The sequence below is a fragment of the Apteryx rowi genome, unplaced genomic scaffold (genome assembly GCF_003343035.1).
Source record: "Apteryx rowi isolate R43461 unplaced genomic scaffold, aptRow1 scaffold_30, whole genome shotgun sequence".
Lineage (NCBI taxonomy): Eukaryota > Metazoa > Chordata > Aves > Apterygiformes > Apterygidae > Apteryx > Apteryx rowi.
In genome coordinates, this window is record NW_020449419.1 from 4,381,708 (window position 1) to 4,403,574 (window position 21,867).

Here is a 21,867-nt window from a genome sequence, read left to right on the forward strand (position 1 = left end):
AAGTGCTTTAGTCTTTGAATGTTGATCTCAAGAACATCATCTTTCTGTCAGGAACTTACTTAAACAAAACCTTCATAAGAGAAATAGCAGTGAGAGTCATACAGCATTTGTGGTTTTAGTATTTAGGTGCTAGGTGGAAGTTTTGTTTACAGCCTCTTGAAGTTTTGAGGATTTGAGTTTGCATGGGGAAAATGTGGTTCCCCTCATCCCCCTTTTTTTAATGTGTTGGGACACTATTAGCATTAAAAAGTTGCAGGATGATCATGAGGCTGTACGAGATGGAATGTGAATACATATGCCATACACACTTTTGCTATAAGACCAGTAATTGCCATTTTATATTGATGCATGCTTGTAAAAATTGATGAAAGTATTAGACATGAACTAGTGTCCTTTTTTCACACTCCCATCACTTTTCCATTCTATACTTCCTCCTACTTAGTTTATAAGCTACGTTTGTTTTGTACCACCATTCGGCTTGACGTGAGTGAAAGGGCTGTGCGCTTCCTGCCCAGGTGTGATTTGTACTTTCACTTAAATCTTGGCATGACTTGCCCCATAGACTGTCATTGGAAACTGCAGGCTAGGATGTCTTTCACTGACCCACTCCTGAGGATGAAGGGCAGGTCTTTAGCCTCTCTAAACAGCAACCATAAATTGGCATTCAAGATTTTTGTCTTTGTATCTAAAGTGTTCTGGTTTCCTTTTTAAGATACAACAAAAATAACAAACAGTCATAGCTATGTTACTCTGTTTCCTTTCATTTGTGGCTTCTAAACATCTCTTCTGACACTGCGATTGGTGAAATGGTACACAAAACCCTCTTGAGGTGTTAAGGATGGTATAGTGTTTTATGAAGTGATGCCTCTATCAAAATAATAAGGGACAAACCCCTTCAATTCTGGAAGTGTAAAGCTGAAAAAAAATTAGTTTTATGACTTTCATTAGTTGGAAAATAGGAGAGACTTCAACTTGAGAATATTAAAATACTTATAAAAAATATTGTTAATGCACAAACCATTGCAATGGCCTGCAAAATATCAACTTTGTTTGCAAGGTGTTATTAATTTTTGTTCTTCACTACACATGAATCTCTAGTAACTGATTTTTATTCAGATTAGTAATATATTTGTATAATATGTCAGGTTGCCCAGAGAGGTTGTAGTGTCTCCATCCTTGGAGAAACTTGAAAACCACCTGGGTGGGGTCCTGGGCAACCTGCTCTAGGTGACCCTGCTTTGAGCAGGGGGGTTGGACTAGATGATCTCCAGAGATCCCTTCCAACCTCAGCCGTTCTGTGATTCTGTGATATTTCTCTTCACGTTAAGTGATCTGGCAAACCAGGAGCAGCATAAAATGTGATTCACATGCATTCCTAAAATGTTCTGCTCTGAAACAAGAAAGAGAAATAATGCAACTGTTTTCCCAAGAGCTGCAAAATGCTTTCCAAATGATAAATCGAACTCTGATACAGTAATACGGTAAATTTCTTTTGATGGCCACACTTGCTGTATTTAGCAATTAATTTTTTTTTTTTAGCCAGACAGCTTTATGATGCTTTGCAAGTTGCCTATTAGGTATAATACAGTATTTAATTAATTATATATTAGAAAGATTGACAGTGAGTAAACTGTCATTTCCGTTTGCCTGTTTTTGTTCAGTCCGGTTAGGTGAAATCTGCAAACTGCATAAAATTGATAGTCCTATGGGGTATGTATATCAGGGCACAATCTCACAAACTGCACTTGCAGGATATGCTATCCTTAACAGTAAGCACTAGGATAGTCAGAAGGTGTGTAAAAATGAGTCTTTCAGACTAACTCCTGATTGGAATATATGTTATGGTAGATCTCAAGAGGATCAGGATTTAGCACTTAGTGTTACCTTTAAAAATCTGGGAGTCACTTGTGTGAATCCTTTCACCTTGTGAGTCCCACATGGAGATGCGTATCTTTTCCTGACTGAAGAATGGTATGATACAGCAGAAGGGAGGTTTCCCCACCTCGGAATTGGAGCTTGTAGAAGCCGTCTTATCTGGCGTCCTCTTGCTTTCCTGAAACTGGCAGTTCAGAGGGTGTATAGGTTCATACGTGTGTTTTTAAATGTGTTAAATGTATTTTACACAGGAATTCTTTTCTATGGACTAGTCCTGGCAGAGATGTCTCGGAAGGTGTGGAAAATGTTTGCAGAACTATATCATTGTAGTAACAGTCTCTAAGTGTTGTTACTTGGTGTTGGTTTTGTCATCTCCATGGTATGTGTGATCTCCGTTAGACTAGTGATAAGAAATTGCAGAGCTTTGGGACTCTTACTCTAGACCTTTTCTTCTTTGTTAATTCTTAAAATTGCCCCCTCCCCACGCCAGCTTGATGAGTGTAACCTGTCTTGTAAAGATCAATTCCCCCCCGCCCCTTTTGGCTTTTTTCATCATGGGCAATAATGACTGTTCTGAAATCAGAACATGGCTTTTATTATCTAGCTTGCTGGTAAGGATACATGGGTAGAAAGAAGATAGTTTTGATTTTCTCCAGTTTGAACTGTTGAATCTTATACCTGCCTTTGTATTGTGTAAACAGATCAAATAAACAGTAGAAAACTAGATTATTGTGTAAATTTTCATGACACTACAGTGCTTAGCGTTAGCTTACCCATATCTGTTGCAGAAATTGTTTGCTAAGTTCCCCTTTTCAGAGTGCAGAGTTATTAAAAAATAACTTGAGATTATGGTATATACTGTATTTTAATTAAAACACAGCTAATCCTGAAGTGTAATATGGCACAATTTTTTACAGGCTTGCTCTTTTGGGTTTTAGAGTTCTTGCTAATACTCTTCCTCCTCCTGCTAATACTGCAGAACAGCCGTAGCTTGGGGAGGTGAGTTCTTTCCTGTTGATGATGCTTGAGACAGAATTGTTTGCATAGTTCCAGTCAGATACACTTTGTGCCGCTGTAAACAATGAGGTGGCACAGATGTTGCCATGGGCATCATTTGGCCTGTCGAAGCTTTATTACTGGTGATTCATAAGATGCAAAGAATCTCAGAGGCCAGGCTGAATTTACAGGGCTGGTGGGTCTAAAAGAAAAAAAGAAAAAAAAAAAAGAAAAAAAAAAAGGCTGTATTTCTATTAGTTTATAAGTGGAATGCATTTTGGTATGTACTCTCCTGCAAATATAGAACATCTGAATAGTCTTTTAACAAGTCATTTCTTATAGATAAGCCACACTTTTACACACTAATGAGAGTGATTATGAGCAATGAAGCTGCAGTTTATTAATAATTTTCAGAGACAGTTAGTATACTAGCAGTGTGAATGAAATTCTACCCAAGTGATCTGAATGCAGCCTTTAGAAGGAAAATAAGATGGAAAAAACAGTCGTATATTCACCTACATAAAAAACTTTTAATGACCTAATTTGGTATATGAGAAGCATGCACAAGGTGCATTTTGTATATATATAAATCTTTTATTTGTGGCTCTGTTGGACCAATTAGTTATTCCTTCTGTAGCAATGTTACATGTTAATATAAAGCACTAGTCTATAGCAGTTAATGGCTTGTATTGACACCAGTGTTATTAATAAATGACAACTGACTAAATTCCCCATTGATGTATTTAATGTCTTCAACTTCATTCATATCATACATATGAAATTCCCAAACCTTCTTGAATGAAAACTAGGTTGACTGTATTATGGAGGTTACTATCTGGCGTGGAATAGAGCTCATGCAGACTGATCCCTTCACTTGCAGTAGTAATCTTTGTCACCGATCTGTGTTTTAAGTCAGCAGTGCTGTATGTTGGTATCCTCCACCTGCTGGGAGGAGGATTCAGGCAAAAGTACAAGATGATTGAAATAGCAAGTGGTAGAATCTATAGATTAGTCACACTTGCTTAATTTTACCCAGAAAGTTAAGAGTACAATCTTCAAAAGTAATATTTTTCTTTATTTAGACTTTAATGTAGTTCTACTTTAAATTGCATGCTAGACAAAATAAAACCTATGTTCTCATGTGTAGGCAACAGTTTTTAGTAGAGATAGTATACATAACCAGTGGTGTAATGCTGTGGTTATTTTCTGTTCTTGCAGAAAACTTGGGAAACCTGCCCCTCTTGGCATTAACTATGTCTACTTATTTTTGAGTTCATGGATGATCTATGTGCAGTGGAGAGAGATCAGTCTTTATTTTATTTTATCTTATTTTTTTAATCTTTCTCTGACTTTCATTAGCCTGATTGTGTTTTTCATCCATTTTCCTCTTTTTTTCAGATTCGTGGCCATCATGTGGCTCAGTTAGACCCCCTTGGAATTTTGGATGCAGACTTGGATTCGTTTGTTCCATCTGACTTAATCACTACAATTGATAAACTTGGTGAGTACACGATACCGTGTCTGAAGAGAGAGGGGGAAAAAAAAAAGACTGTTGTCTTCAAAGTTAATAGAAAGAGAATTACAAAAGCAGTTCACTATACTATTCCTATAGAAAAAAAATAATTGTTTTTATTTTATTAATTATCCTTAAGCATAAATGGTTTTATGACCGACTGGTGGCTTTCCTTTTACTCATATGTTTTGATTTGAGTAACCACTGATGACCACAGAACAAATGAGTGTAACAGTCTCTGTTCTTACCACATTTGAGTGGTACACTTTGTTTGTTTTTGTTTTTTGTTTTTGTTTTTTTGGTAAAAGCAGCTGAAACTTGCTTGTACTCATGTCCTGAGCTTGGGGAACTCTGATAAACTAGATGCTGTTTGGGTAAAAAGATGGTTATTTGCAATGGTCATTTCTCTCTTTTGTTTCATTGGGCTGAGGTGATTGAATAAGGGAAGCTTTCAGGGAAGCTTTTTCCTTTTCAGCTTGATGGTATCACGTAACCTTTTCTCTGAGCTCCTGTAAGGAGGCTCAGATTTCAGGACAACGAAATTTCTACTCTGAAATCACAGGTAAGGTTCCTGTGAATCAACCTTCTGATGAATGATGATTGTAAACACTTTTTTAAAAATACAAAAACTTACTTTTTTTTTTTACCACACTGGAATTAATGAGTACATTAGGCCAAGACCTGGTGGTCTAAATTACATTATAGCTTTTTGCTTCGTATTTGTTTTTGGGGATGTCTGAAGGCTAATCAATAGGAAACACAAGCAACAGGTAAGACCTGGATAGAGGAACTTAGTATAAATTTCATACCAAACTTGGAGTCTAGCCTCTGATACTAATCCCTTCTGTAGTGCTTGAAGAAGCCTGTTTGGAGGTATCAGAAGAAAACATGGAAAGTATAGAATTCTTGAACTGTGTGTAATCCAATGATGATGACTTCAGTTTATTGCTGGAAGGGTATAATACACTGTAGTCTGCTTTTGCAGGAGTTATTCTGGTTGCACTGATTTTTTTTTTTTTTTTTCCTCCTGCTCTGCTGCAATAAAGAAATATCTGATTGATTTTCTCTACTATTCAATCTACCTTGTCTGTTTAAAAGGTAACACACTAATTGATAAAGTTGCAGCATCAGTTTTTCTTTGATATGTAGGGAAGCTTTTTGGACCAAACATTAAACACAGTACAAGTAGTAGATAAAACACATTTTGCTTAATTTTACTATAAGTACATCTACTGCCTCTTTGCTTCTTTGTTTTCTATTTCTGGTGATAGGGAAAGAAGCAGTCCTGGCCCTTGATCATAGAACAGCAGTCAAGCACTTAAGTCTGTAAATAGAGAGGTGCTTACACAAATCAGAGGTTCACTTTGAAGTGTTGTCAGCTTTAATTAGAGGAAAATATCTACTGGAAAATACAATGGACATTTACTGAGTAAATGTAACTTGTTCTCAGATACTGACATCCTTGCAAGTAAGGCTGATGAAATAAATCCTTGAGTTAAGCAAGGTAGAAATAGTATATATTAGTCTGAGACAGATGAAATTTAGAATTGCATTTTGTAACCCCCTCATGCCTTTGATATCTTTGTGGTCTGTAATATTATGACCGTTATTTGTAATTTTAGTAAAGCTTTTTTGAAAGTTTTGCAGTTAAACTGTCCTTAACTAAAAGCCTTTGATTCATAGGGACTATACAATGCTTCAGGAATGCTCACCTCCCCAGATAGGGACATGCTGTTCCCTTCTTTATGTAGAAACAAAAATTCCTCAATTTAAAGGTAGTGATTAACACTATTTTTGATGCTAACATAGTTATTGGCCCTGAAATCAATTTGTGTTAAATGTGGTTAAGTTGAATCCAATAGGCAGAACGCTTTCTCTCACCTATGGCTTTCTTTATAAGCTGGCTTCTACACAGAAATTTACTTGGAAACCCAAGTGTGTTGTCTTCACTTTACTTGCATGAGTCAAGCAAGAAAGCTTTTTGTTCCTCCGGTAAGTGGTGTTATACTAGGGTGTTAAAAGCTGTGGGGCCTGCTGGGAGAAGAGGAGGCAAGGAGACTCTATTAGATGTTCAGAGCATGGGTGATTGTTGGCATGTTGGTACAAATTTCCTTAAACTTTAAAAATTGTTTAGTCCAGAGTGTTGTGACTGGCCAGAAGGGATGATACTGAAACCCTCAGGTGCATAGGAAAAAGATGCTAGAATACTGAATCAGGGAATGTGTCTGAGAATGTACCTGGGGCGAAATTTGAATTTGTGATGGAAACAAAATTTCTAACACAGTGTTGGCACAGCAAGAAGAGAGAAGGATCTTAAATGTTGCCTGGTCTTAAAAATCCAGACCACAACAGCTTGAGTGTTTCAGGCAGGAAATGTGCAAAAAGCCTCTGATGGTACAGAAAGCATTTTGGTATTTGACTTTCCTATGCGTTTTCCTTGTCCTGCCTTCTGGTTTCTGCTAGAAACCTTCTGGCAGGAAGTTTCTTTTAGCAGTTGCTTCTGAAATGCAGCTAGTTATAAGTGTACCTACTGCACAATAGGAGTTCCAGAATTGCCTTCAGAAACTCTTGGAGTTCAAGACGACTTTTTCTCTTTAAACATGAAATGATGCTTCAGTAAATATGCAGTGCTAGAGTACAAAGCACGGATGTTCTGTTTGTGCCCAAATCACTCCTGTGCATGTCCTATTTTTTGCATGACAGCACATGACGAGCCTGTGAAGTCTGAAAGAAAGCAAGGAGAAAAAATATATAGGATGGTAGCACTGCTTTGTTTCAACTGACATTCAGAAAAACTGTCTTTTGCATTATAAAATACAGAAATAATTTGCTCCTGGAAAAACCTATTAAAGTAGGAAAAAATAGTGGTACACAGTGGTGTGTGCACACTTACACAATAGTGGTACACAGACATCTTTTTTGGTCACTCCAGATTTGTCATTTTAAATATAGTATATTTAAATATACTATATTTAAAACACAAAATATGTTATTACTGACAGTGCTGTGTAGTAAAAGTGGTTGCAACACAATCCTATGGCTTGGCTTCTATCGCTCTCTCTATCTGTAGGCATCGCTCTCTCTATCTGTAGGCATCGCTCTCTCTATCTGTAGGCATCGCTCTCTCTATGGGTTAAGTTCTGTAGTTATTTAATCTTTGAATTGCTTTTTTTCCTCTTTTATTTTCAGGAAATTGATTTAAATGGGAATACAGAGCACTCCTCTACATTGAGTTACGTGCAGGCTGTCAGATCAGTGTTAAATACGTGCTTGCAATATATCCAGAATCAGGATACAAGTCAAAATTAAAAAAAAAAAAGCTATTTTTAGTTTTTAAAATATTTTAACGTGTGCATGCACACACATACACACACATATGATTTTTACCTAACTTCTATAATGCTAAGTACTGTATATTATATTTATTTACTTTGTGTATAATAGACATACACATAATTTTTTTTCATTGAAAGAAGCTATTTTTTCTTTGTCCATTAACAGGTAGAGATTAAACTTTGTCCTGCAAAGCCTTTAATGTGCATTGATATCAATCTGGTTTGTGTTGTGTATTTTTGCTTTCAAAACTGCATAGTAGTTAAGTTAAATTTATTTTCTTAAACCATATTTGCAGCCAGAGTGAGTTTAGAGATCTCTAAATCAAGTTGGGATGGTATGCTTAAACAAGTCCTTGTTTTGTTGGGGAGGAAAAAATCTGTATGTTTTATAAGGTGTAGCTGATATGGGAAATACTACTGTACTGCTAGTTACCTGACTGTTTCATACCAACTTTCCTATAAATTCCCATGTAGCCAACTCTCACGTACATGAGGAAGAGAAAGTGAATAAGAAGAGATGCCTTGAAAGTTCTACCAGTGTGTTAGCACAGAGCTGCATTAAGCTGTTCTGTGKTTTCTCTTAGTCTAGCTATTAAATTATCATGAATTAATCTAGTGTATATCCAACCAACTGTATCTGTCTGTGAAACATTGTTCTTTTTGTGTTTGTTTCTCGTGATAGAGCATGGAAGAAATCTGCATCAGTTCAGTTAGTCGTTTCCCTTAACAGTGAAGTATAAGATATAATATATTGAATTGATGGCATGTATGCTAAAATCGTAAAATGTAAAAATGCTTGGCTTAACTTAATTTCAGGTTTTCTATCTGTGCATTTTACAAAGAATTATTTGGTTCCTCTAGTCAAATAATAACTACTTAATGAAAACTTTTTTCTTTTTTATATCCCTACTGAAGTATTTTATATGAATGAATGCCTCCAAAATATTCACATTTTAAATCCTTAATCTGCTTCCTTCTTTCTTAACATTGCTTTATTAAACTTCAGTTGGTGGGGCTTTGAAAAAACATAATGCTGGTTTGTTTTTTGTCTCCTGCCCTGCTTCTCAAACTAATTATGCACTTGTTGCAGGGTTTTATGGTTTGCATGAATCAGATTTGGACAAAGTCTTTCAGCTGCCTACAACCACCTTCATAGGAGGAAGTGAGACCAGTCTTTCTTTACGAGAGATCATCAGACGGCTGGAGGTCAGTGTGACGCTTTCGATTTGTGACTTCATCCAAACAGATGTGAAATTTTTCCAGAAGCTGTCAGCCACAAAGAACTTACTCTTTGTTAATTATTAATAGAGCATATAAAGACTTCAGATGGCATTAAAAATAGCAGTTGCACTGTTACCAGAGATGGCAGCACCACTGGTTTCATCTACTGGATGTCCCAGATATGTAGATTTGGATGAGTGTTAAAGAGGTGAATGTGGTAGAACTAATGCAGGCCGTAGTTTTGCAAAAAGTCTGTGCTGCTTAAAAGGAGTAGAGACCTTAGAACTGTTGTTGTTGTTGTTTTGTTTCCTGTCACACACAAATTTCCTTTGCCTACTGTACTCAAGATGTGCAGGGTTTGGTCTTGCCACCCTAACTTTAGTGGGACTTTAACCTGGATGTGAAGATTAAGTATCAAATTCATGAAAACCCATCTGTAGCTTTTAGATACTGATGGTCCTTGCTTTCATCCCCAATCCCTTTCCTAGAGTCTGGTTCTCTGACAGGCGATATGGTTATGCCATGTGAAGTCATCAAAGCTAGTAGACGATTAAAAGAATAATTATAATTGGAGGGGAACTCCAAACAGCAAGTAGTGCTAATAATGAATTTGTAAAGTGCTGAAGTACTTACTAAGTATTGAGTATTCCCAAATGTGGTTTGTTCAGGATTTTGTAGTACAAAACTTGTAAAGATTTTGGTGGCATGGTAATAGAATCCATTGCAGTAAAAAGGGGTAGGGGTGAGGAGGATGAATTACAGAAATGAGTTGTGAGAATGAAAATAAATTAAAAAAAATTACTGAGAATATAGGAGTTCTTGGCTTTGACCTGTTGCAAGTATGAGAAATATGTTGACTTGCACATTTGGCCCACTTTTGTCAAGGCTAAAGTATCTGAAGAATCTTTGCATTTTTTTCCCCTTCCTTTCTCTGCTCTCAGCTGCTTGGGTTCTTTTTCAGATTTCCAGCCTTCTGAGACTTGCCAGCTATCAGATAATTTGCATGAGACTTCATAACAATCTTCTGATTCTCTTTATTACTTGACCTCAGGTGACATTTAAAAAAGACTGGGTAAATTTTGGTAAATGACTTGAAATCTTTGCTTATGCATCCAAAGTAAAGACTGTATCATGCCCATAAGAACAGTTGTGAGTTAGGTGAAATATGCCAGTCAGTTTAAGGCAGGTGTTTTGGCCCACTTTAAATGTACTACCAAATGAGAATCTTCTAGATTCAAAATTCTGAAATGTTACTTTTATAAAGAAAACTGTCTATTTACTGGCAGAAGAAGTAAAAATTCAGTAAAATAATTTAATTGCTTATAGGATTAATGTGAGGAAAGTATAGGGCAAGGGGAAGAAGACAACATAGTTTTCGGAAGAGTAATGGAAAGTTTAATTTTAAAAATACATTTTGTTTCTTCATGGTTCATTAACTCCTAAAGCTTCTATATTGGTGTGTTTTACCTCCTAGAATACCTACTGCCAACACATTGGCCTGGAATTTATGTTCATCAATGATGTGGAGCAGTGCCAGTGGATCCGACAGAAGTTTGAAACACCGGGTGTTATGAAGTTTACTAATGAGGAGAAAAGGACTTTGTTGGCAAGGCTGGTGCGCTCAATGAGGTATGCCGGGGTGGTGCAGGGAAACCGCTCCGCTCTGCTCAGCGCTAGCTGAGTGCGAGCTGGTGTGGGGAGCTGGTGTGCTCTGTAAGCTCTGCTGGGTGGAAGTGAAATTTGGGCTACAGGTGGGTGTAGTTAATCTGGTTGCAATATCAAAGGAAGCTGTGTGCTGTGGGGTATGTCAGGGTTTGTCTAGTGACATTTAATATTCTATTTCCTTAAAGGGAAGGCTGTGTTCTTTATTACTTGCGCAACTTTAGTGGCATATCTGGCAATGTTTTCATTGGCTTGTGGAGAAAAACTGGGAAGAAATTTGTTTCAGCAGACTAGTGATGCTAATCTGTGTTAAAGATTCATACCTGTGTCAGAAAATAAGCGTCGGAACAACTTTGGATACCAGTCCGCTGCTATATTCTATCTACTTTCCATCTTTCTGGTAGCGCATGATCAAAAGAAGCCACCTTAATTGTCGATTCAAGAAAAACTTTTAGATGGATGAAGTGTGGACATGATCTTTGTCAGGCCCACTGGGAGATAAACGGTCTTTTTGGAACACTGTGCCAGAATGGGACTGGATTTGGGTGGCATAATGTGATTTCGAGTCATGTTTTGCCTTTTTCTTTTGAGGCATGCGAAAAGGTGCTGTACTGGTGCATGACCTGGCAGCAAGAGTTTTCTTCCATGTGTGGAAGCATGTCTGGAAACAGCTTGTTGACTGCTCCAGTTGTGGCTATCTGTATAGAGATACTGTGATCCCAGAGTCTGAGTTACCCTCTCTCCCCTAGAACGAGACTCCCTGCTCAGGCACAGAATTTGTTCCAGTTCCTACAGTCTGAAATACTGCATATCCTTCAGTAAACACAAGAGTTAGAGATTTATAAAGAAACATTCTTTTGGTTAAAATTCTCTATTCAAAACTGTTGAAAATTAAGTTCCCATAGGAGATACCAAACATATTGTTGCTAGGTGTTTTGTTTGCCAATATTATAGCAAGATCATTCGTCTAGTTAAAAGTTTAATTTAAACAGAAATAGAAAAGGTACTTAATGGTCAAGTGAATATGGCACTTCGGTAAGTTTGTTTAAGAAGCCCTCACTATGAAGCGTCTCCATCTATCTTGAGATGCAAATTTATGCTATTACTCCTGCTTATCTAAGCTGTGGAAAGGTGTGGAGTTTCTAGTACCATAAAGGAGTGAAGCACTCATCTTCTGCCAAATTAATTGTCTATTGAAAATGGATTTACAGAAATTTCTATCCAGCTACCTTTGACATGTTTTTTTTTCTCTGAAAAGTATCAAAAGAAAAATCTGTTTTGTGAAAAACTGGCTGTGCCGTTGAGATTTGTGGCTTTGTAAAGCAGATAGACATCATTTTGCAGGAGAACTGTGTTTTCAGAAAATGTTATTTCCAACTACTACGTACTTTCAGGTACCTGAGACTGAGTTTTAAGGTAGAATTTCACCTCCTCCTGGTGTTTCCTGACAGGTTATTGAACAGATCATTTTTAAGCCTTCCCCACAAAAAGTACTCATTGTATATCTATATGGTTCTATGTGTATGCATTACTAAACATGTCAATGTTAGACCCTGTTTGTGTAGTCTGATCCATGTGGGTGTCGTCTTACTCCTGTGCAGGGTCAAGCCTTTCTAGCTTCTCCCCTCCATAAGTAACTGTCTCTTATAAGACTTGCTTCTCATTGGGCACCGAGTACCTGCAGCCCTTGTGAACTCAGTGGCATATGGACTTGCCAGATGTGACTATGAAATCCTGTAACGCTACACACTTAGCGGCAGTTCACCTCAGATGTTGAACTYTGTGCTTGTGCAGTGCTGGCTCAACTTGTAGCTACAAAGAGAAAACTGTGTATGCAGTCACCACTTTGATTTGCCCTGGGGGACTTGCTTGAAATGGGAACCCCCCATTCAATTTATATAAGCTGGCATAGCCCCACTGACTTCAGAGGAATTATGGCAGCTTATTTTAGCTGAGTATCTGACTTGTTGCTAAAATGCCTGACTTGTAAAGGTTTTGTTGGGTGAGCTAAGGTGACACTGTTGTCTTTTGGGAACATTTCATTTCATTGCTTTTAGGACTTCAATCTGAAGAGGTAAATGTCAGCATCCTGAGTGAGGAGTAAACTGAGTATTAATGGATTATGGCCGTGTTATCAGCCCAGACATTGCACAGATGATGTAACCAATAGTTATGTTCATGGAGGTTTATTTTCCTTTGCATTCCATATCTCCAGACTTTACAACAAATGACCCTCTCAGTGTTTGTTAAAAGCACTTTTTAACCACTCACGTTGYCTCTGGCACAAATGCATTAAAGAATGAAACAATGTAGAACTGTCAAGGATGGACATCTTTGTCCTGCTGTAGCTGAGGCAGAGATTCCAGTGTCCTTGTTCTTGGCAAGGTACCAGCTGTTACATCACGTAGTCTGAGGAGCTGTCCCATTAAAAAGGGCCTATGAAATAGGTGTGCTTTCTCTTGCTGTTTTCTTCCAGTATTTGATCATTGTTACTTCCAGAAAATACAGGTTCTCTGCTAGGTCATCCTCAATCCATAGAGAAGACTTCTCTGCTGTCACTCTGCCTTCCCAGTGATCAGCGTAAATTTTGTGTACATGGGAAGGAGCAGTTTAACCTGGGCAGTTCTGGGGAACACTTCTCAGGTGGAGGAGGAAGCCTTAATTCCCTCTCATGTCTACCCCCTGCATATGATTTATCTCCAGAGGTCTACAAACATGTGTTGGCAGATGCTTTAAAACAGAGTAAAGTCGTTTGATTTGCTAAAAGATGTTTGGTAATTAAATATTTGCTACATTTTCTCAATACAAATGCGCTCTCTCTTTGTTTTTCTTTTTCTTTTTTTTTTGCAAAGATTTGAAGACTTTCTTGCTCGCAAGTGGTCTTCAGAAAAGCGATTTGGTTTGGAAGGATGTGAAGTAATGATTCCTGCACTTAAGACCATCATCGATAAGTCCAGTGAAATGGGAATTGAATATGTTATAATGGGGATGCCTCATAGGTAATGTCAGTGGAAACCCCCCAACAAATGGACTTGCTGTCTTAAGACGGGTTTTGGATTGTAGAATTTTATTAACAAAGCCAGTATTGCMGAAGTTAGGAAGCAAAAGTCAGTTAGAGTGAGTAACAGAAACATAGAACTATATTTGTCAATGAGAGGTTAAAGGCTTCACAGGTGAATGCTAGTGAAAGTCACTTCAATGTACCTTGAAGCAGCAAGCAAATGTGGCAGCAGCTATGTTTTTTACCCCACTGCATGGAGTCTAGAACTGAGAAAGGAGGATGAGATAGTATCACACTTACTTATGCAGTCTGCGTTAATTATTAATTAATTATTAATGTTGTCATGTTACAGCTGCTAGTTAGGTATAAAATTCATTGCTCACATTTGGATAATTAGGTATTATAAAGTGTTAGTGGGAATGCACTGGAGGAACTTTGCAGTGGGAGGAAGAAAGGGAGAATAAAGAGTTTAAATTTTAAAAGTTTAAAGTGAACTTCTTAACTGCAAATTTCTGAAATAGATGGCTTGCCAGTTTTGTAAGTTTTATGCTACTAACACTGTTGATTACCATGTTTGAGCCGTAACTGTGTTTGAATTTTTCTTAGAGGTAGACTGAATGTGTTGGCTAATGTCATCCGAAAAGAGCTGGAGCAGATCTTCTGTCAGTTYGATCCCAAACTTGAAGCAACTGATGAGGTAAGATGCTTCTTCATTTTATCTATACAGAGAATTCAACATTTAAAGTAGTTATTTAGTCTTTAGTCATTTTTGGTCCTGGTCATTATCACAATAGTATTATCATCTGCTGAGAAGCATCATCTTGTTTTCTAGTTTGAGGGATATGATTTGATGAAATTTGGTAAAGAGTTTAAAGACTATGCCTGACCTCTAACATGTGGGAAGCATCTCATTTGTAAAGTCTAAAAAATGATTGTAGGCATATAAGTTCCAGATCATTTGACTGAGTTCATACTCCCAGCTATCTTTTTGTTTCATAAAAATGAAATGAGTGTCAATATTCTGTGAATATTAATCATGTGTTGGATAGTGACACTGAGATAATAAAGTAGGAACAGTGCTCAAATGTGAGGTTATACTGTCGAATCTACAGTGTATACTGATGCATAACTAGCTAGATCAATTTTTCAGAATGAAGGATAAATTAGACATACTGAATTGGAAGCAGTTTGTATGAATGATGTGCCTGAACCTTGACCACCTCTTGCATGTTAGGGATCTGGGGATGTAAAATATCATCTGGGAATGTACCATGAGAGGATCAACCGAGCAACAAATAAGAAAATCACTCTGTCCCTGATGGCTAACCCTTCTCATTTGGAAGCAGTGGATCCTGTTGTGCAGGGGAAGACTAAAGCCGAACAGTTTTATCGAGGGGATATGGCAGGAAAAAAGGTAAAAATGGTGTAATGTCATGGTAACCCTTCCWGATAGGATTTTATAGTATTTTTATTGAAAGTGGTTTACCAAGAGTTTTGTATTGTGGAGAAATCCTTGTCTTTTCCTCCACCCATTGAACTAGATAAAGTATATTTGACCTCTAGGGTAACTTCAGGAAGTAGGTTTATAACTTTCATTTGAGTATTGAACAAAGCAGGCAGAATGCAGACAAATATATGGTTTATGATGAAAGTATGATTCTATTCTGTAAGCACTACAGAAACATAGAACAAAGAGATCCTCCTGAGGAGCTTAAATTGCAGTTTTTGCTTTCTAACGTGTGTATAATCCTTCCTCTTAGGTTATGTCCATATTATTACATGGGGATGCTGCCTTTGCAGGGCAGGGAGTGGTTTATGAGACGTTTCATCTTAGTGACCTCCCATCTTACACCACAAATGGCACTATTCATGTTGTGGTCAATAACCAGGTAATAAGTAGAGCATTTCTCAATCAATTTGTCTGCTTATTAGTTGCTATTATATTTCTTTTTTTGTTCTTGTTTTTTATTAGCTGGATATACTGTCCCCTCTGTTTATTAGAATGGTTAGGATGTTCCTGAAAATGGTCACAGTATCTAGCAACTCTGAGTGGATAATATTGTATCACCTACATTTATTTATTTTATTCAGTTGGTAACACTTAAATGGATTTGCTTCGCTTTGTTTTTAAGGAAGCTTAAAAAAAAGCAGCTCATATAGCTGCCAAAATGAAAAGCTCAGAGTACTGCCATGTAAATGACTATTAAATGAAAACCTCAAGCATTGAAGCAAAGTAGAGGGAGATGCCCCCATCATTTTAATGTAATTTCTGGGGTTTTTAGATTGGCTTCACCACAGACCCCCGAATGGCCCGTTCATCTCCATACCCTACTGATGTTGCTCGTGTGGTAAATGCTCCCATTTTTCATGTGAATGCTGATGACCCTGAAGCAGTGATGTATGTGTGCAGTGTAGCTGCAGAATGGCGGAACACATTCAATAAAGATGTCGTTGTTGACTTGGTAAGTTTTGGGCTTCCTAATTCTTCACTCTGTAGTGTATACTACTCTCTCTCTTAYTTTTATGTGGCTTAGAAGACCCAGTTAAGAAGCATATGTTCTTCATTTAAAAAACAAAAACCCTACAAGAATCCATAAACATTTCTATACCATAAACCTTTTAAATCTCTGTAAAACCATGAAACTGAAAGATTTCATTTGGCATCTTTCCTTACCAACAGAAACAATCTTTTCCTTTGTAGGTTTGTTACCGTAGGAGAGGGCACAATGAAATGGATGAACCAATGTTCACCCAGCCTCTAATGTACAAGCAGATTCATAAGCAGGTGCCAGTGCTGAAGAAGTATGCTGACAAACTGATTGCAGATGGGACTGTAACACTACAGGAGTTTGAGGTACAATATGTCAACAGTGTTAAAGGCTACCTATGAAACTGTTTGCAGGAAGAAATAGCTGTGTCATTATATGCTGTCCGCTTAACAACCTTTTTTCATTACTGTGATTGTGTCTTCCCTCTTTGACGCTTTCTGATTCAATTCAGTTTTGATTTTTGTGTAAAATAAATAGTTTTAAAGCTTACCTCCTTGGAGGTACTACTTCAGTAATTTTCATAACTTTAATCCTTGCTTCATAACCTAATGAGGAATGAATTCCACGTGAATGTACATGCGTATTGTTGAAAGAAAAGGACTGAAAGTGCTGCGAAGTACTGAGACTAAGAATATAGATGTAATATACACAGAAAAAAGTTTACTTCAGTTTTGAGATTTTTAAAAAGTGTTCAGATCTGAATATTGGAGATGGAAGAATTTGGTAGCTGTTCTTCGTCTCTAGAATCCTGATTCAGCAGTAAGACAGTATTTGAATGCTTATAATTCTAGTTGTGTTTTCATGTTGATCACCTAGAAGTGGTAGTTGCATTCAACAGTTTGTTGTGTATATTTAAAGCAAGAAAAATGATTTAACCTTGTTATTTTCTTTAAATAATCCAACTGAGTTCAGAGATCACTTGAAATATTCCAGAAAGATGAAATGTACGGAGTCTGGTGCCTGTATTAAACCAGTTAGATCTTTACCTTAATCTTTTTGAGAGTAAATGTATGGAAGGCTTATAAAACAAAGCTTTTTCTGAGAAAGTGTGGCTAACTGTGTAGTAACACAGCATTGCAGATAAATCAAAAAGCAGTTAGTGTGTGTGCATACTGTTATCCGCAAGAATGATCACAGCTCATGCAGAATTAGCTATCCTGAATAGTTGTAACAGTGTGCCAGTGGTGGCATGGACTTTGACTGGATCCAGGATCCTGGACGTATTTTTGGCTGCTCAGACTGAGCTCCATTTTGCTGTTGTACTTTTAAAATTAGCTAGCTTAATAACTTGAGTGTGTTTTTGGACTGAAGCATAGATGTTGTAGAGGCATTTTGCTTCAGATTGTGGCTTTGTACCTGTTGCCATTGAAATGTGTAACTAGTAGATTCTTAGTTGGACTCTACAGCTGGACTAGTTGTCTAGGAGGATCTTTTCTAGTCTTTCATAACTTCAGCAGCCTGAAGTATGACAGCTGGATAATTCTGATCTTATGACTGTAATTTATATGTAGCACTTCAGTTCTTTTTGATTTTTGGAATAGTGTTGGCTACTTCAGCTCTTGGTTCTCTCCTCGGTAACACTTGCCCAATAAACTAAATAAATTATTTAGAGTGATTTGGGTGAGCATGTTTCTAGAAGACAATTTTATTCTACATAAAATAAGATTGTTTGCATAATTGCAACTAAATTTTGTCATGGCATTACTGTTAACTGTTTTTATCATRCTGAATGGTAGGTCCCATCTGTAGGATGCCAGGGTGTTGTGTTTATCTGTTTTAAAAGGAAAGCCTTTTTTTCCTTCTACAGGAAGAAATTGCAAAGTATGACAGAATATGTGAAGAAGCATATACTAGATCCAAGGATAATAAGATTCTACATATTAAGCACTGGCTTGATTCACCTTGGCCTGGTGAGAAGTGTCCTTTCATATATTCTAGTGTTATTGTGTTTTCATTTTGAGTCCATATTCTAGGACTCTTTACTTTTTTTATCAGGCAGCATTCCTTTGAAATAAAATGTGACCTATGGTTTGCCTATGTTAGCAGTAAAACATTTTCCAATTCACCTTGAAAGAGGTGCATTTTTTAGAAAATCTTGAAAGATGTGACTTTTAAAAAGCCCACTTTTCAGTCTAGCAGAGAAGTGTTTTACCTTTAGTGCTATCTATCTTTATTCCTTCAGGAAGAAGGAAAATTCCTTACACTCCTTTTTTGGAGGGATTGAGGTGCCATTTGCCTTTTACTGGCTGCCTCTGCCCACACACTTGGACTTCATTCGCAGGGAGTGAAAGTAGAAACAAAGCAGATCACTGTGTGCCAGTAAGATCGAGTACTGTTGTCGTGCAGACAGTGGAAATGGTTGTGCCTCTCTTCTGAAAGGTGAAGAACTAGGTTAGGGTGCTGCTTAGAATGTCTTAAAGAGCTGTGGGTTTTTAAATAAATTGCAGATAGTCTAGGACTGATTAAGAGATTTCTACAACATCTCACCAAACCTTTTATTTCCAGGATTCTTTAATGTGGATGGAGAACCCAAGAGCATGTCATGTCCCCCAACTGGCATTTCAGAAGACCTACTGACTCACATTGGCAATGTAGCTAGTTCGGTGCCAGTGAAAGACTTCAAAATACATGCAGGTCAGCTGGAGTCCTTGTTTCTTTCAGTGGCTACATTTCTTGCTGAGGTTTTGTATTTCTGCACATGAGTTGCTGATGGACCGTTTCCCAAAGGGGAAAATGGCAGTGACTTCTTTTAATTTTACCTCTTCCATCCTATGGGCAAGGAGAATGTGGCAGATAGGGTCCCGCTGCTTGTTCTCAGTTGAATATACTTTCAATATCATACCACTTCTGTTCCATACCTTGTTAAAATAGTTTTTTTTTCTCTGAGGGAGGTTATAGTCTGTTTGTAATGTTAAGTTAATACATCCTTTCATTCTTCCAGTCCTTGTGTAAAATGCTGCCTCTATGCAGCATGTTCATGGGACTTACTGGGAAGTAAGGCACCCATCTCATGAAGCACTATTATTAATGGTGTTTTTTTATGTTGAAACTGGTGGTAATTTGGGATCCACTTAAGACACTTTTCTTGTTCTTCTCTTGTAACTTTCTATTCAGAGATTTAGCTTAGTCTTTTCAGACCAGGCAACACTGCTGATATGCAATGAGCCTAATTTTAGTACAGTAGAGTAGACTCTGTGCAAGTAAATTTGAGCCCAGTTTTTCTTTCAGCGTAGCCTTTTAGTGTTGGTGATAACACAAATCTAGCGTTTTCTCAAAAAATCTTAGCTTTTGGTCTGAAGAGATTCAATTCTGAATCTAGCATGTTACGGTAAAAAATTAAATGTGTGTGTCTCAATAGGGAGTGCCTGGCATTGGGTCCAAGTTCTGAGTTAATTCTTTTACTGGTTGGAGTCTAGCAGCTTTCCCCATGGAACAAGCATATTATTACTCCCTGTAAAGATGGATCCACTTGATTTAGGGCTCTCTCTGCTTTTACTGGCTTGGAGGAAATTTACTTAGGATCTGTGGAAAGAGTGATTTTTCTGAGTAAAATCTCTAGATAATCTTTCTTCTCCACAGTCATCAATCAAGGATAAAATGTGTCTGGTATAGATGTTGTATGTGTGTGTGTTCCTTTGGGTMAATTAAACACTATTACGAGTAATGATGAAAGGGCATTCCTAATTACCACTTGCAAGCTTATTGAGCAGATACAATGATTAGATTAACTTTAAAACTCTTCTACGCATTTGTGCAACTTGTTGTGACACTGATAAGTTTGAAATTAGTCAGCCAATAAAATTTAATATTACACATTCTGATTAGAAAGACAAGACAGTCTCTTGTTAGTAATTTGATTAACCCTTGACATTAAGTAACACTTGCCAGTATATAAGATAGATTTTTGTTTCTTGAGAGGAAAGCATTCCTCCTGGGCAATAGTTCTCACTGTGCTGTGCTAGACTCCTATGTTGCCTAAAAGGCCACAAGAGAGAGACTAGCAGGAAMTGGTATGGGAAGAGCACCTTTGAAGTACTTTGCATCCCTCCACTAGAACAAAACAGCTTAAAAAAAAAATCAGCTTCCAATTATTTGTTGAAAGACAGGGAGATATTAATCAGGTGTGTAGAATATTCTAAATGAGTCAATTATCAAGATTTTCTTATTTAAAATGAAACAACTTTGACAAGAGAATAATTTTTTGTGGAATGGAAGCAGTGTGACTTTTGCGAAGATGGGGAAGATAACAGAGGGAAAGGGGAAAATAACAAATAGAACAGCTTACCAAAAGCATCCGTGCAGGTGTGAAAAGAAGCTGATGTCAAATGACACCAAATTCACTAAGCTTATAGCCTCAAAAGCTGGACGCACCTTGAAGTGTGGGCAGCTTCAAAGTTGTGGGGTTTTTTTTCCCCCCCTTTAAAAGCCACAGTGTTGCAAGTTGTGTTTTTAGCTCATCAAGCTCTAAAACTTTCTCTGTAAAACAAGCAATCAAACAAAAACAGCTGTTGCTTGTCAACTGAAAATCCACTGGCAGTTGCTGTAATTTCCTGTTTGTTGATTGCTTGATACTAATGCTATTGATTGATTAATTCTGTCTGTTTCTCTTTGTGACTTCTCCAGAAGTCCAATATGACAAGTGCCAAGAAAAAATGAGAGAGAGAGAGAGAAGGAGAGAAGAAAAAAACCCMCTAACCCAATACCTGACTTGTCAGTCTTTTACAAAATAGTATTTGGGAGTAGAAATGTGAAAATAAATTTGTAGAGAGAAATATTGGACCATGAATCTTTTTAATTGTCCTCAGTAGTTTCTGACACAGCCAATCTTACTTTCTTTTGCTAAAACAAGGTGTGAACAATATGCAACCCTTTGCCTGGGAAAGAAGTTATTTTACTTTGCTTGCAGTTCGGGTTAGAAAAACAATTTGTAGAATGTATCAGGATTTGCTTAACTTTGCTGCAGCTGTTCTGCCTTTGACAAAGACAGTGGATCAGCAACTAAAAGTAGCAACTCAAACTTGATGGGTTTTTTTGTTCTAGTGTATTGTGTCCAGTGGGGCAAAGGTGAATGTACTGTGAATGTGGAAAGTCTTTCAAGTAAGTCCACTGATTTCTGATCTTTATTCCGATATAGGACTCTCTCGGATTTTGAGAGCCCGCCTGGAAATGACCAAGAACAGGGTTGTTGACTGGGCCTTAGCAGAATACATGGCTTTTGGCTCTTTTCTGAAAGAAGGGATCCATGTCCGACTAAGTGGACAGGATGTGGAAAGGGGTACTTTTAGGTGAGYATTGAAATAATTGTTAAATGCTGGCCCGTACTTAAACACTTTAACATGTTTTTAAGCAATATGGTTTTTTGAGGGGAAGGGGAATTTGAGGCTATTTGGCATCAATCTGAACGTAATAGGTACTGGTGGTCAAGAAGAATCCAATCTCCTGCTTATCTGTAGAGAGAACATTTCAAAGAACTAAATCTAAGGAAGAATAAATATTCTTAGACATTTTCTTCTTTCTCTTGCTGAAAAGCAGAAATGATTTTTTTTCTGCTTTTTGGCTAAAAATTCAGCTGCAAGCCATCTAATTACTGAGAAGTAAGATGAGGAGTTTCGCTGCTGCAGATTCTGAAGTCTTTAAATAGCATTGAAGTGGTAGCTGCTTCGAGCTCTAGTATCCTTTGAAACAAACGTATTGCCAGTTGGCAAGTCTCTTTTA

The 21,867-nt window shown here is 37.4% G+C and overlaps 1 protein-coding gene across 7 annotated transcripts in view; it reads left to right on the forward strand.

Moving 5' to 3' along the window:
* The window catches only part of OGDHL (oxoglutarate dehydrogenase like), a 132,555-nt gene that overhangs the window by 15,854 nt on the left and 94,834 nt on the right, over positions 1-21,867 (forward strand). For 2 of the 7 annotated variants that reach the window (XR_003254245.1, XM_026069934.1), the window contains exons 5-16: positions 4,270-4,372; positions 8,810-8,925; positions 10,415-10,569; positions 13,455-13,601; positions 14,210-14,300; positions 14,838-15,017; positions 15,364-15,492; positions 15,886-16,065; positions 16,305-16,457; positions 17,960-18,062; positions 18,658-18,786; positions 21,287-21,437. Coding sequence is in view for 4 of the 7 variants with exons in the window: in XM_026069934.1 (XP_025925719.1) it covers positions 4,270-4,372; positions 8,810-8,925; positions 10,415-10,569; positions 13,455-13,601; positions 14,210-14,300; positions 14,838-15,017; positions 15,364-15,492; positions 15,886-16,065; positions 16,305-16,457; positions 17,960-18,062; positions 18,658-18,786; positions 21,287-21,437 (1,637 nt within the window). In the remaining 3 variants the exon portion in view is untranslated. Of the gene's footprint in view, positions 1-4,269; positions 4,373-8,809; positions 8,926-9,892; positions 10,023-10,414; positions 10,570-13,454; positions 13,602-14,209; positions 14,301-14,837; positions 15,018-15,363; positions 15,493-15,885; positions 16,066-16,304; positions 16,458-17,959; positions 18,063-18,657; positions 18,787-21,286; positions 21,438-21,867 lie in introns of those variants that run through there. The other 5 variants (XR_003254246.1, XM_026069938.1, XM_026069936.1 and 2 more) reach the window with 4 other exon arrangements.